The sequence below is a fragment of the Chlorocebus sabaeus genome, chromosome 25, assembly GCF_047675955.1.
Source record: "Chlorocebus sabaeus isolate Y175 chromosome 25, mChlSab1.0.hap1, whole genome shotgun sequence".
NCBI classification, from domain to species: Eukaryota; Metazoa; Chordata; class Mammalia; order Primates; family Cercopithecidae; genus Chlorocebus; species Chlorocebus sabaeus.
The window spans coordinates 59,669,965-59,683,301 of NC_132928.1; the positions used below are offsets into that span (position 1 = coordinate 59,669,965).

A 13,337-nucleotide genomic window follows, 5' to 3' on the forward strand; every position below is an offset into this window, starting at 1 on the left:
GATAAATCTTACATGTTTAGATTGCTCCAAACTCGAGGACAAAGTTGTTGGGGTTAAGAACATTTATTTTGTCTGCACTTTTCTCTTACTTGGAGCGATTTCACAATTTTTACCTACTTCCCTCCAAATAAAATTCTAACCTCTAAACAAAGACTTTAAATGTTTTTTTCTCCCACATTACTTTATCTTAGCTTTATTTTAACCTTAGTCAATAGTCATTATCCTTAGAGCCTATCTCTGACTCTAATTCAGCTTCTCTCTTCTTTATAAATTTTGTAGTAAAGCTCTTCAAACAATAGAAGAAATGCGAAATTTACCTTAAATGATTTGACTTGGGCTCTCTATTCTGTAAATTTTCTATAAATTTAATTTTTCTATAAATAATGCTTAGGGAAAAATTAAAAATAGATGAAATAAATATTAGTTCATATAAATAAAATGTGTTTCCTGTATATGTTGTATTCCAAGTAGTTGAATTAGTGAATTTATAGATTTTATTTAAGGTGAAAATGCTTACTAGTGTCCGTTCATCTGAAAAACATACATTGTTTTTATCTTATCCCAAGGAGTTGTTCTTACTGCTATTGTAAGCAATAGGAAATAGGCTTTAGCCTAACAATTTTGAAAATCTAAAAGCCTGGATTTAAAAAGTAGTATATTTTTAAAACAAGTTTAATTCTCTCATATATCAGTGTCTATCAGTCTTTTATACCTGATAATATCTTATATAGAAAACAGTTTTACCTTGTGATATTAAAATGTTGAATACCAAAGGCATCAAATGAGGAAAAAAAATGTTTGAGAGTGGTATTGTAACATTACCTGGTAAAGATTTGGGAATCAGAGAGACCTGTGTTTAAATCCCCGCTCAACCACTTACAAGGCTGTGTAGCAAATATTTATTTTTCTGTAAACTTCAGATTTCTCATCTGAAACATAGGGATGATAAGACCTATTTGACAGATTGTTTTGAGATTCAATGCCATGCAGTCTGTTTAGCATGTCTCTTGATATGTAGTAACTGTTTAATAAATGATTATTATTAACCAATCAACAATTATTAAATACCTTCTCTGTGCTAGGTACTATTCTTGCATCTGGGGATAATGCAGAGAATAAAGTCCTTGCTTTCCTGGAGGTTATATGTTAGATAAATACATCAAATGGTAAGGAAATTCGAAGTAAATTTAGGAGATAGAGGGTCACTATATTTTTTGCTTACTTTTTTTTTTTGAGACAGAGTTCTTACTCTGTTGCCCTGGCTGGCTTGCAGTGGCATGATCTCGGCTCACTGCAACCTGCACCTCCCGGGTATAAGCGATTCTCCTGCCTCAGCCTCTCTAGTACCTGGTACTACAGACGCACACCACCACATCCAGCTAATTTTTATATTTTTAGTAAAGACAGGGTTTCCATGTTGGCCAGGCTGGCCTCAAATTCCTGACCTCAAGCAATCCACTTGCCTCAGCCTCTCAAAGTGCTGGGATTACAGGCATGATCCTTCAAAGACTTCCTGAAACTGAATACTTCTGTCTCAAATCTTATCTGTCTCGAATTCTGAACCCCTTTTAGAATTAGCAATTTCTATCTTTGACTAAATGAATTTATTTTTTCAGCTTTTATCTTTAAATGTTAAAAACAGAATCAATCAGCAGATACTTATTGAACAATTTCCATGTTCTACGCTAGGCCTTGTGAGAATACCAGTTTAGGGCCGGGTGTGATGGCTCACACCTATAATCTCAGCACTTAGGGAGGCCAAGGTGGGCAGATCATGAGGTCAGGAGTTCGAGACCAGCCTGGTCAATATGGTGAAACCCCGTCTCTACTAAAAATACAAAAAAAATTAGCCAGGCATGGTGGTAGGTGCCTGAATCCCAGCTACTCAGGAGGCTGAGGCAGGAGAATCCCTTGAACCTGGGAGGCAGAGGTTGCAGTGAGCCAAGATCATACCACTGCACTCTAACATGGGTGACAGAGTGAGACTCTGTCTCTTAAAAAAAAAAAAAAGAAAAGAAAAGAAAAAGAAAATACCAGTTTATTTCCTCTAAAGAATTTCTAACTACTTGGGAATATCTTCAGGATTTCTCATAGCCCAGAATTTTCAAAAAGGATATTGTTTTTTGGATAAAATTTTTAGTTAAGCAACTTTTCTGGCTCTAGTTTTATCATTGACTTTGAGATCATAAGTAGGTCCTTAAAATATATTCTGTCTGAAAGCAGTTAGGATTAAATGATATATTGAAGACCCATTTTGTTTTTCAAATCTTGATATATATTCACTTTCTTTCAGTTTCATGGCATATAAAACCCGAATAATCTTACCTTAGAAGTTCTGAGACATTCTTCATACTATATTTAGGTTATGTTATAGCCTATAGCATTTTATGGTCATATATTTTATTTTTTTGTTATAACTACTACTTTACTTCTTTCATCATTTGGATGATATTTTCAGTTTCTGGTTCATAGAAATATGCTCTTTTATTTACTATTTCTAATACATCACCACTGTCAATGAACTGTGTTAATCACATATTTTGATAAAACAGTAAAGATGGGGAGGCTAATGACCCAATTGTTTTTATATTGGACTCATGAAAATAATTAATTATTAGGGGTAATTGTCTTTTTCAAAACTATACCTTGGAAAGTAGACATTCTGTCTTGGAAATTAGTGTTGTTTCACATATAACATAAATATGCTTGCTCTAAACTTTGGATTTGAAATAGCTCAAAATATTTTTCAGATTAAGTTTGTATAAGGATTTTATTCAGTAGTTTAAGTTGTAGTACATTGAGTGTGCTGTATAAAAAAATATGTATTTATGGCATCATCACTGTGATGTTTTATTCCTAGGCAATGACAACTACAAACAAATAGCAATGTGTGTTCTTTACCACATAAGCATGGATGACCGCTTTAAATCAATGTTTGCGTACACTGACTGTATACCACAGGTAAGTGGTTTAAGTGTTTTAAGAAAAACATTTAAGAAATATATATTTTTTTACTCTTTTCTCTTGATTTGTCAAGATTTTCTCTCTTAAAAAGTTCTTAATAATACTACAAATTTATTATAGAAATTTGAGGAAGTACAGAACTGTATAAAAATGAAAATAACTTTCCATTATCCCAAATGTAGAGATAACTATTTAATACTTTGGTACACTTCTCTCTACATACTTAAAAAATAATGTATTGAGATTATATGGTATACATAATATTTACATATTGCTTTATTAATATATCATAATTATACTCATGTCACTGAACATTCTTCAAAAATTATTTTTAATAATTGTATAACATTCTATTACATGGATATACCATAATTTAAATATTGTTAAATTGTATGTTTAGGTTTTTTCCAATTTATCACGTAAAAATACATGTAAGCGAATGAAAATAATGTGAGATATCATATTTGTAAATGCTTCTCCACATCTCTGAATGTTTCTTTAGCTTAAATTCCTAAAAGTAGGATAGCTAAGTCAAAAGATAATGAAAACTTGTGTTTTTGTTTTGGCCAAAATATCTTCTAAGAAAACATAAGTTTTTATTTCCAGCTAACATTTAATTTTTAACAACACTGGATATTACTGTTCTTCTAAATATGTGGTGGTTCATCATTTCTTTTTGTTTGCATTTCCATGAATATTGGTGAGGTTGAACATTTTTTCATGTGTTTATTATCCATATTCTGTTACAGATTATTCATGTCTCTTGCCAGTCTGTCTGTCTGTCCGTCCATCCTTCCTTCCTTCCTTCCTTTTTATTTATTTTTTTTTTTTGAGACAGAATCTTGCTCTGTTACCCAGGCTAAAGTTCAGTGGTACAGTCATAGCTCACTGGAGCCTTAAAATACCTAGGCTCAAGCAATCCTCCTGCCTCAGCCTCATAGGTAGCTAGGACTACAGGTGTGCACCACCATGATTAGTTAATTTTTTAATTTTTTTAATTTTATTTTTTGTACAGACAGGGTTTGGCTTTCTTGCCCAGGACAGTCTCGAACTCCTGGCTTTAAGTAATCCTCCCTGCTTGTCCTCCCAAAGTGCTGGGATTGCAAGTGTGAGCCATCAAAATGGGCCTTCCCAATTTTTTAATTGATTTGTTAATATTTTTATTATTAAATAAGATCAATGTATATAATAACTATTTTAATTTTATGTTACAAATATTGCTTAAGCTTGTCACGTGTCCTTTAATTTTGTTTATGTTTAATATTAATAGATTTAATTGCTTTGCATTCTCTGATGGGAAAATGTTTCATCAAAATTCTTTTATACAACTGCTCTCAAGAAAGTTTTTTGCTGTGATTCAGTGGCTAAATATGTATCATATGTTAGGTCTAAATAGACCTAAATAAATATCTGTCCTAAATGTCTTGAAGGAGTTTATTGATTTTTTTGTAACATAGACTGTATGTTATAAGGGTAGAGATTCTGTACATAGTAACAATTTTACTCTTAGGGAATTAGCATTCATAGGATCACTGTTGTGTCATTAATCTTTATTAAACTACCTTGCACTAATTTGAATTATGATGCTTGTAACACTAGTTGGGCTGATTTTTAATATTACATTATTTTTTATAAAGTAGTTTTCTGAAACAAAAATTGTAGGATGTATGATATACAATAAACATACATTTAAAAACGTGTTGGAAGAATATGAATAAATCATCCTTATGAAAGTAATTCCTCTTGACTCTTACTACATAATTCCTTCTTCATCTATAGAGAATTATTAAATGCATGTTACTTGAAAAATAACATGTAGTAAAAAATAGACCATAACTTTTCTTTTTATTGATTCTAATTGACTATTCTTTCATTCATTCCAAATTAGATAAAACAGTGCTAAAAATGAATTTGCTATTCGAGAATTTTAACACTTCACCTACATGTATTTAAAAAATTGATAGTAATTTCTTAGACTTTTATATCAGGGGATAAACTAATTATGCTTGTTTATAGGAAATAGACATCCCTGAAAGAATATATAGCATATCTTATCTAGTAAGGCAGGGTGTCTTACAGAGATAATGCATGTCAGACTATACTCAGTGCAAAGTGTAATCAAACTCTTTGTCAAACCAGTTTTCAATAAAAGAGTAGCCATGTCAAAGGGAGATTACAGGTGATTTACTACAGTCTCACTCCATATGTTCTAAAGGTTTCTGCTTTGCAGTTTCAAAGGGTGTTCCTTTTCCGATTCTATTTTGAGTCAGAACTTCATTGACCGCAGGATATGAACTGGAAAGCAGCCAAAAAATAATAATATTCTTGCCGAGATTGACTGTTTTTATCCAGATTTAGATTTTAAAGAGAATAACATTAAATAAAAGTGAAATATATGCAATCCAAGAAGAAATAGGAAACTTATTTATATAATTTTGAATTTGGAGTTATCCTGTTCTTCTAGAATGTATAATCTCAAATATAAAATGTAAAATTTTATTTTAAATGAAAGAATCAGAAATAAGAGTCTGTCTAGGTTACTTTTTAGATATTGTTATTATTGCAATTTAAAACTTTGTATACAGAAAATTCTCCCATACCTTTTCAGGAACAACATCCATGCATATTTTCTTACCAGACAGTTTTCTAACATCAAACATGTATGCAGTGAAGTTTTCAGAACATGTGTAATCTGTATTTTGTGAACAACATTTTCCAAATTTAGGAGGTCAATGATTTTCGATGTTTTCTTTTTCCCATTTTTTTTTTTTTTTTTGAAATTTCAGCCCTTTAGGGAATAAGGTTGTGTTACCAAATTGTGTTGTAAACATCCTGAAGCTTCTATATGAGCTAGTATTTTGAGAAAAACAAATGATACTGTACAATATATTTGTTTCAAATATGGTATCCAGCCTATAACTTTTACTTTATAGTGCCAAATTTTACATATTTAAGGAGAAAAGTTGACGTGGTTTTATTGCCACCCAGTGCCAAGTTAATTGCAAAATAAAAGAATGATGGAAAACAAGTCAGAAATTAAATGAAATGTCCAAGTTTCCTTCAGGAATTAAAAAGGTACTCCTTTAGAGGTATTGGCTACTCAAAGTAATGTTTATAATATCAATAAGGCTTTAAATTCACTCATGAGTTTAATCAGCCACTGATTAACTTACTTACTAAAGTCATAACCCTGGTTGGCATATCTTAGAGTTAATATAATATTCTGTTCTTTTGTAATTATGCATATTAATTTTTGCTTGGTAAAAATCCTCATGTATTGCCAGTAACATGACTTTGAAGGTAGGAAAGCAGTGGCTTAGTAGTGATTCATATTCATTTCAATGATGAAAAAGAAATTGAGTATAATCATCTTCATTAATTACATATATTAAAGGAGCTTTATAAATTTAACTATTTGAAAGTAAGATATTCTTAGTAAAATCTTTGTCACCATTTTGACCCATTTATAGTCCATTTTAAATACTGCCTATCGCATGTGTTTTATAGAATAAACCTATAATGAGATTAGAATTTACTTTTAGAAAATATTTAGCATCTGGAGTGGGTGATTATATATACAACATGTCTCATAATCTCTCCCAATATTATATTGCTTTACTTCCTTTGTACTTTAATGCCTCTAGATATCCAATGTATTCTAATTTTCTTACCCTATTGTATCACTGTTCTGTAAAATTTAGGGGCCAGGTCAAGTCTTTATACATGATCTTAATGGTCTCAGTGGGTAGATTGTTTCAGGTAAGCATACTTGAGGATAACCGGGAGTTAATGGTTGTATTCTAATAATAGTTAAAAGTGCACATTAACAGTTCATTGTTATTTAGACCTCTGAGATGCATGTTTTGTTTAAATGGGTGCAAATGCCATCCAGATGCTTATAAAAGTATTTATTGGTAATAGAATGGCCAATGAAAGTACATGGTTAGGTAGTGATGTCATGGTGTTATTTAATATTTTATCCTAGAACAGCATGCAAGAATCTTCATAGTGATCCACATGTTTTCCACCGCAGTTGTCCTATATGGCCCCCTTTGATCTACATGCTTCTTTTTAGCTGAATGCTGGTAAACATCCTTTCTGACAGCCCCCTTTGCTCTTGCCTGCCATTATCTGCTGAAGTTCAGAAACCAGAGCATCACTTCAAACAGGAGAGTTAGGGAGTAGCCAGTCAGAAAAGATTCCAGAGGCATGCAAAGTTCTGGTATAATCATTCAAAGATGTTTGGGTAGGGGATGGGGGTGGTAGAGTTATATGTGAATACAGAGAGCTGTGGGGGTTGGCCTCTGGTCACTGGTAAATAAGTGAAGTCAGGTGCCAGAGAGTCTAGACACAGTGATTTCAGTCATGGGTCTTTGGTATCTGATACTCAATATGGGACTTGTCTGATTGAACACTATTGCCTCTTCATCGCACAGACTGAAGCCCTTTTAGTGCTTTTCTGATAAATTAGTAAAAGATGACAATGGACATAGTTAAAACAGAACAAATCTAGTTTTAATATTTTCTAGTTGTCAGCAATTACACTTACTTTTGAAGTGCCATCATAGCAATCAAATTAAAGACATACTCTTTCATGTGGAGTTTGAACTAAACTATTGCTTTTTTAAATTTGAAAGCTTTAATTAAAATTAAAATGTTTATTTCTCTTATGAAAAACTAATTCTATATCATTATGCATTCCATTTATATTTAGTCCTAATTTAGCTTGATATGCGGAATGGGAGTTGAGTAAGTTTTCGAGCCATGCATTATTTTCTAAAAATCTAGTTTCTGATTATTTATTTCTAGGTAGAATTTAATATGGAAATTACTTTAAAGAAAATTTACCTTCTGAAATAATAACCTGTAACCCTGTGTTTAAGGCTAATTTTCATACTACAAAGGTTGATTTGAAGTAAATAATTTTTGTTAGCAATAAATACTTAGCTTGAAACATTGCTTCAATGTAACCAATTCTCAGTTTGAAAAAAATCTATAGTGGGTTTTTAATTACAGTTTAGAAAACGTAGCAATTAATTAGAGGATTGTCACCTACATGTTTGGTAATTTGTAATTTAATTTTTATTGGCAATTTTATTTGTAATTTAATTTTAATTGGGCAGATAGGTAGTAAAATCTGTTAAATATATATCCAGTAAATTAAGATTATTTTACTTTTGCCCTTGAATCTTTTTTTATTCTGTGGCATTATTAAGTATTAATGATTCTTACCCAGAGATGCCATCAGTGGTAATATTTGTGGTTAAATATCTGCCCTCAGGGAGAGCACATGATACATGCCAGCCGTTCACCTGCTACAGTGTTTTGTAATTTTCAGCATACAGATCAGTGTATTTGCTTAGAATTATACCTAACAATTCTAGTGGTATTGTGTTTTTTATTTAATTTAACCAAATTTAATTTTGGTTTTCAGCTGTTCATTGCTAACACATAAAAATATGATTGATTTTTGTATATTGACCACATATCATTTTTGAAATGCAGAAGTCATCTTGAACTAAGAGTAATCAAAACAAGATTTAACAGAAAGTGGTCTAAAATAAATAAATATTTATTATTCGCTGTGTTGGATTTATGAAGGCATGTTGTTCTAAAAAGGTATTGCCCTGAGATAAAACATAAGAAGTTTTTATACTATAAATTTTAGGAATAACTTCTATTTGTTGTTAACAGTTTGGGCTGAGAGAAAATTCTCTTTACATACTATACACTAAGTTAATTTGCTGATTTGACAATAATGGAAGACTAGCTTCTCTAAAACATAGCATGAAATTTGTTCATTTGTCCTTTATTATAGCAGCTCTCTCTCATTATGACAAATCTAGATTACTGCTAAATGGCATAGGTAGCCTACCTTTTCCTTCTTACCTTTTTGTCTGCTGTTTTTCACACCCTCCTCCTTTTTCTCTTATCACTCAAAAAGTTCTTTTCTCATTTTATACCCATGCCCAAGTGATTGGATTTAGCCTGCAACTTCAGTTTTCAACCATATATGCCAGTTCCTAAAATTCTACCTCCAGTCCAGACATTTCTTCTAAACTCAGGCCTGCGTTTATGACTTCCTACTGAATATCTGCACTAGACTACCACATGAGCAGCTTAAACTCAACATATCTAAAACCAAAATTACCATCTTTCCTTTAAAGTTTTTTTCTACCCTAGTTTCTCCTTTTTGGTAGATGTTGGCATCACCATGTATGTCATTGCTCAGTGCATAAACTTGGAAGTCATCTTTGACTCCTCCTTTGCTTTAATTGTAACATCTAGTCAGTTACTCCATTCCATTTTGGTTCTCTTTTCTAAATATATATCTAATCAATCCTTTTATCTCTACCTAGTTGAGACACCCATCTTCTCACTTGGACTTTTCCTCTAGCATCCTACATGGTTCCCCATATTTTCTTGGAATTTTATTCTATTTTTTACACTGGCTAAATCTTTTTGAGACATCAATTTTATCCTGACACTTTCCTATTTAGAAGCTTTTAGTAGCTTCCCATCATCCTTAGCACGAAGGCCAAAATCTTTAACATGTACTTCAAGACCCTGCATGATCTGGTTTTTACCTTCTTATCTCTTAAAACTGTTGTTTCCCTTTCACCAACAATGCTTGCTTTCTTTTAGTTCTTCAAAGAGTACTGTTTTTTCCTGCATTGTGACCTTTGCATAAGCTATTTTCTTTGCTTGGAATGCTCTGCTTCCAAACAATGTTTAATTATTTAAGGACAGATGTTTTATCTAATTCTTCTCTTATATTCTCCACTGTACGTAGAAGTTTATACTTAATGCTGAGCATCTAAGAGTTCATTAACTGTTTATTCATCCAGTTGTTGAACAGTGAATGCCTGCCAGTTTTATGTGTTGAAACGTAACTAATAATATTATGTCCAGTGTACAATCTAAGATAATACATTATGATAAAAATAATTGCTTCTATGTTTGGTTTTTTGTTTTGTTTCTTGAGTAAAATGTGCCCTGTGCTTCTTGCTAGTTAATGAAGATGCTGTTTGAATGTTCAGATGAACGAATTGACTTGGAACTCATTTCTTTCTGCATTAATCTTGCTGCTAACAAAAGAAATGTACAGCTTATCTGTGAAGGTCAGTGCCTTTGAGTGTAGGTAACTTTTTTAGCATATGGTATTTGGCATATGATGGAAAATAGATAATAAGGAATTAAGAATTATAATGATTATGTAAGTCCTGTTTTCACATAATTTCTTCATAGCTATAATCCTTAAAGGTCAGATAGAATATTCTTACATCATGAATGCAGACACTTACCTTCTGGTAACATTTTAGAAACCATGTTGAGTTAGCCTTCACTGAAATTTGATTTTTAAAACATTTTCTAGATAAAATGAAACTTTTTCTTTGCAAAGCAGTCTATTACAATATGAGGTAATAAAATACAAATGTATTAGATTATTTCTATAATATCTTGGTAGAACAGCCTGTCATACATTATGATGTTTCAGCATCTGCCCAATAATTTTTGCCTTATTTGAAAAGTAGTATGTGTTTGTTATAAAAAGCAAAAATAAGCAAAAAGGAAAAGATTTGAATCTTTATTCCTACCATCCACAGATAATCATAGGTAAGATTTTAGTATAATAGTTCTGCATATTTTTAAATAAAAATGTGATTGTCTGTATATCATGATATTTTCTTTTAAAATTAGTAATATCATGAAATAATATTCTATGTGTTTAAATGCTTTTATAAAGCATATTTGTTAATAACTGCAAAATTGTCTATTAAAGAATTTTGCCATAGTTTACTTCACTATTATGGATATAGTTCGTTGCCACCTCTTTCCTGTTACGAACAGTGCTATAGCAATTACTCATTCTCTGAATCTTTACACATTTTCATTTTTATGTTGTTAGGATAAATTCCCAGAAGTACAATTTTTCTGAGTCAAAAGTACTTTTGTTTTTAACATTTATAGTAGAAATTGTAGACACAGAAGAACACATACAGTATGATTCTATTTATATGAGGTTCTGTATCAGGCAAAACTTATATATGTTTAAAAATGAGACAGGGAAGAGGAAAAGTGATTATATTTGGGGAACAGGATTGACTGGGAAGGGGCACAAGTAAACTTTCTAGAGGGAATGAAAATATATGTTGATATATGGTATGGGTTGTATCTAAATTAATCAAATTGTAACCCTTAAGAGTTGTGCATTTTACTAGATGTAAATAGTTGTGGCTTTTTTTGAGAACTAAACAAAAAATCATTAAACTTAAGTTAACCTTAATTTTATTGGGGGACTTTTCTGTTTCAGGAAATGGGCTGAAGATGCTCATGAAGAGGGCTCTGAAGTTTAAGGATCCATTGCTGATGAAAATGATTAGAAACATTTCTCAGCATGATGGACCAACTAAAAATCTGTTTATTGTAAGTATCATTTTGGCTTTCCATTAAAATAGACTGGGAGTTGAAATTGCTACATTTGGAAATACAACTCTTACTGGGTTCTCATCAAATATTAATTTATAATCCAAATTGCTCTTATGTTATCAACTTCTTTGTTAGTTTAGCACCTAGAAATCTCAACCTACGTTTCAATGTTGTTTTTGTTTTGTGACCCTTACCCCTAATCCCTCCACCCCACTACAGTCTTCTTGCCTTAAACCAGTTCACCATAGGCTTCTTTAGCAATTTAGCTGAAGATTATTAAAACAAGAAAATCACATTTGATATTGATTTTTTCTTTCAATGGGTTCAATTGTTAGATTCCTGTGGGTTAATTATTAGATTAAATAAAAAATAATTTAAATGTACACTAAAATTCTGTTTTCTTCAGGATTATGTTGGGGACCTTGCAGCCCAGATCTCTAATGATGAAGAAGAGGAGTTTGTGATTGAATGTTTGGGAACTCTTGCAAACTTGACCATTCCAGACTTAGACTGGGAATTGGTTCTTAAAGAATATAAGTTGGTTCCATACCTCAAGGATAAACTAAAACCAGGTTTGTGCTAAGTATTTCACTTTTGCATAATCACTAAGTTATTTCTTTCTGTTATGGATAAGGCTGCTAGAGCAGTTTTGTGTGACTATTTTATTATTATGTTAGGAAAAGCCATTTCTTCTCACAGCTCTCTTCTCCCAGAAAAGTAGTCACTGGATCTCCTCTCATATATATATATATATATACTCTCTTTTTCCTAACTGTGTTTTCTTAGTATTAGTTTCTGTTTCCTATTCTACCTTTCTTGTGGTCTTTTGGTAATTTTTTTTTATTCTGTCTCTTTAAAATTACCAAATACCATCCCTCTACATATACATACACACGCACAAAGGTCTTTGAGGCATTCAGATGAGTCTTTTATTTTCTGTGTCTATGTTGTCATTCAGTTGCACTCTCAAAGGCTTATTTCCACTTTTCTACCGCCCTCCTTACCCCCCACCATCACAAACTGTCATCAGCAAACATGGAAATTTGGAAAAAGGACAAATTTATAGCATATCGAGGATTCATATGACTTGATTTAATAGCTTTCGGTATCCTTTCTGTGTATCTACATTTTGATACTCTTAAATGAATTTGGATCAGGACATTTCAGTGAAAACTTTCTATGGCTTGACTTCACTAGGTGCTGCAGAAGATGATCTTGTTTTAGAAGTGGTTATAATGATTGGAACTGTATCCATGGATGACTCTTGTGCTGCATTGCTAGCCAAATCTGGGATAATCCCTGCACTCATTGAATTGCTAAATGGTAAATAACATTAATGCATTTTCATGTTAATGTCTTATTGATTTAACAGCTTATTGATTTAAATATTTAAATATAAAATGCAGAGTTTGAATCTGTTTTTCTCATTACATTGTTTTATAGCAACTTATATAATCAAGAAAAATGAGTTAAATATACTACTAACTGAGATTGGATACAGTAATATCAAAGATCTTTAGCTTTCAAAGTTAAGAATGTTGCTATAAAGCAGTTCAGGACCAATTTTACAGAAATACTCTCCTCACCAACCTTGAACAACTAATATAGTAGTCACAACTTAATCAAGGGGAATACATTCCAAGACCCCCAGCAGATGCCTGAAACTAAAGATACTACCAAATTGTGCATATACTATTTTTTTCTAAACATATCAATGATAAAGTTTAATTTATAAATTAGGCACAGTAAGAGATTAATAACCATAACTAATAATTAAACAGAATAATTATAACAATATGCTTAGTATCACTACTCTTATACTTTGGAGCCATTATTAAATGAAATAAAGGTTACTTGAATACAAGCATGGCAGTACTGTGCTAGTTGACCTGATAATTGAGATGGCTACTAAGGGACTAATAGGCAGGTGGCGTGCATGTACA

General features: G+C 31.7%; 1 protein-coding gene across 5 annotated transcripts in view; it reads left to right on the forward strand.

The window, feature by feature from the left end:
• KIFAP3 (kinesin associated protein 3) overlaps positions 1 to 13,337 on the forward strand; it is a 147,527-nt gene that overhangs the window by 73,491 nt on the left and 60,699 nt on the right. For all 5 annotated transcript variants that reach the window (XM_037985979.2, XM_007989549.3, XM_037985978.2 and 2 more), the window contains exons 11-15: positions 2,861 to 2,961; positions 9,977 to 10,085; positions 11,279 to 11,391; positions 11,801 to 11,966; positions 12,592 to 12,717. In XM_037985979.2, the coding sequence (XP_037841907.1) occupies positions 2,861 to 2,961; positions 9,977 to 10,085; positions 11,279 to 11,391; positions 11,801 to 11,966; positions 12,592 to 12,717 (615 nt within the window). The remainder of the gene's footprint in view (positions 1 to 2,860; positions 2,962 to 9,976; positions 10,086 to 11,278; positions 11,392 to 11,800; positions 11,967 to 12,591; positions 12,718 to 13,337) is intronic.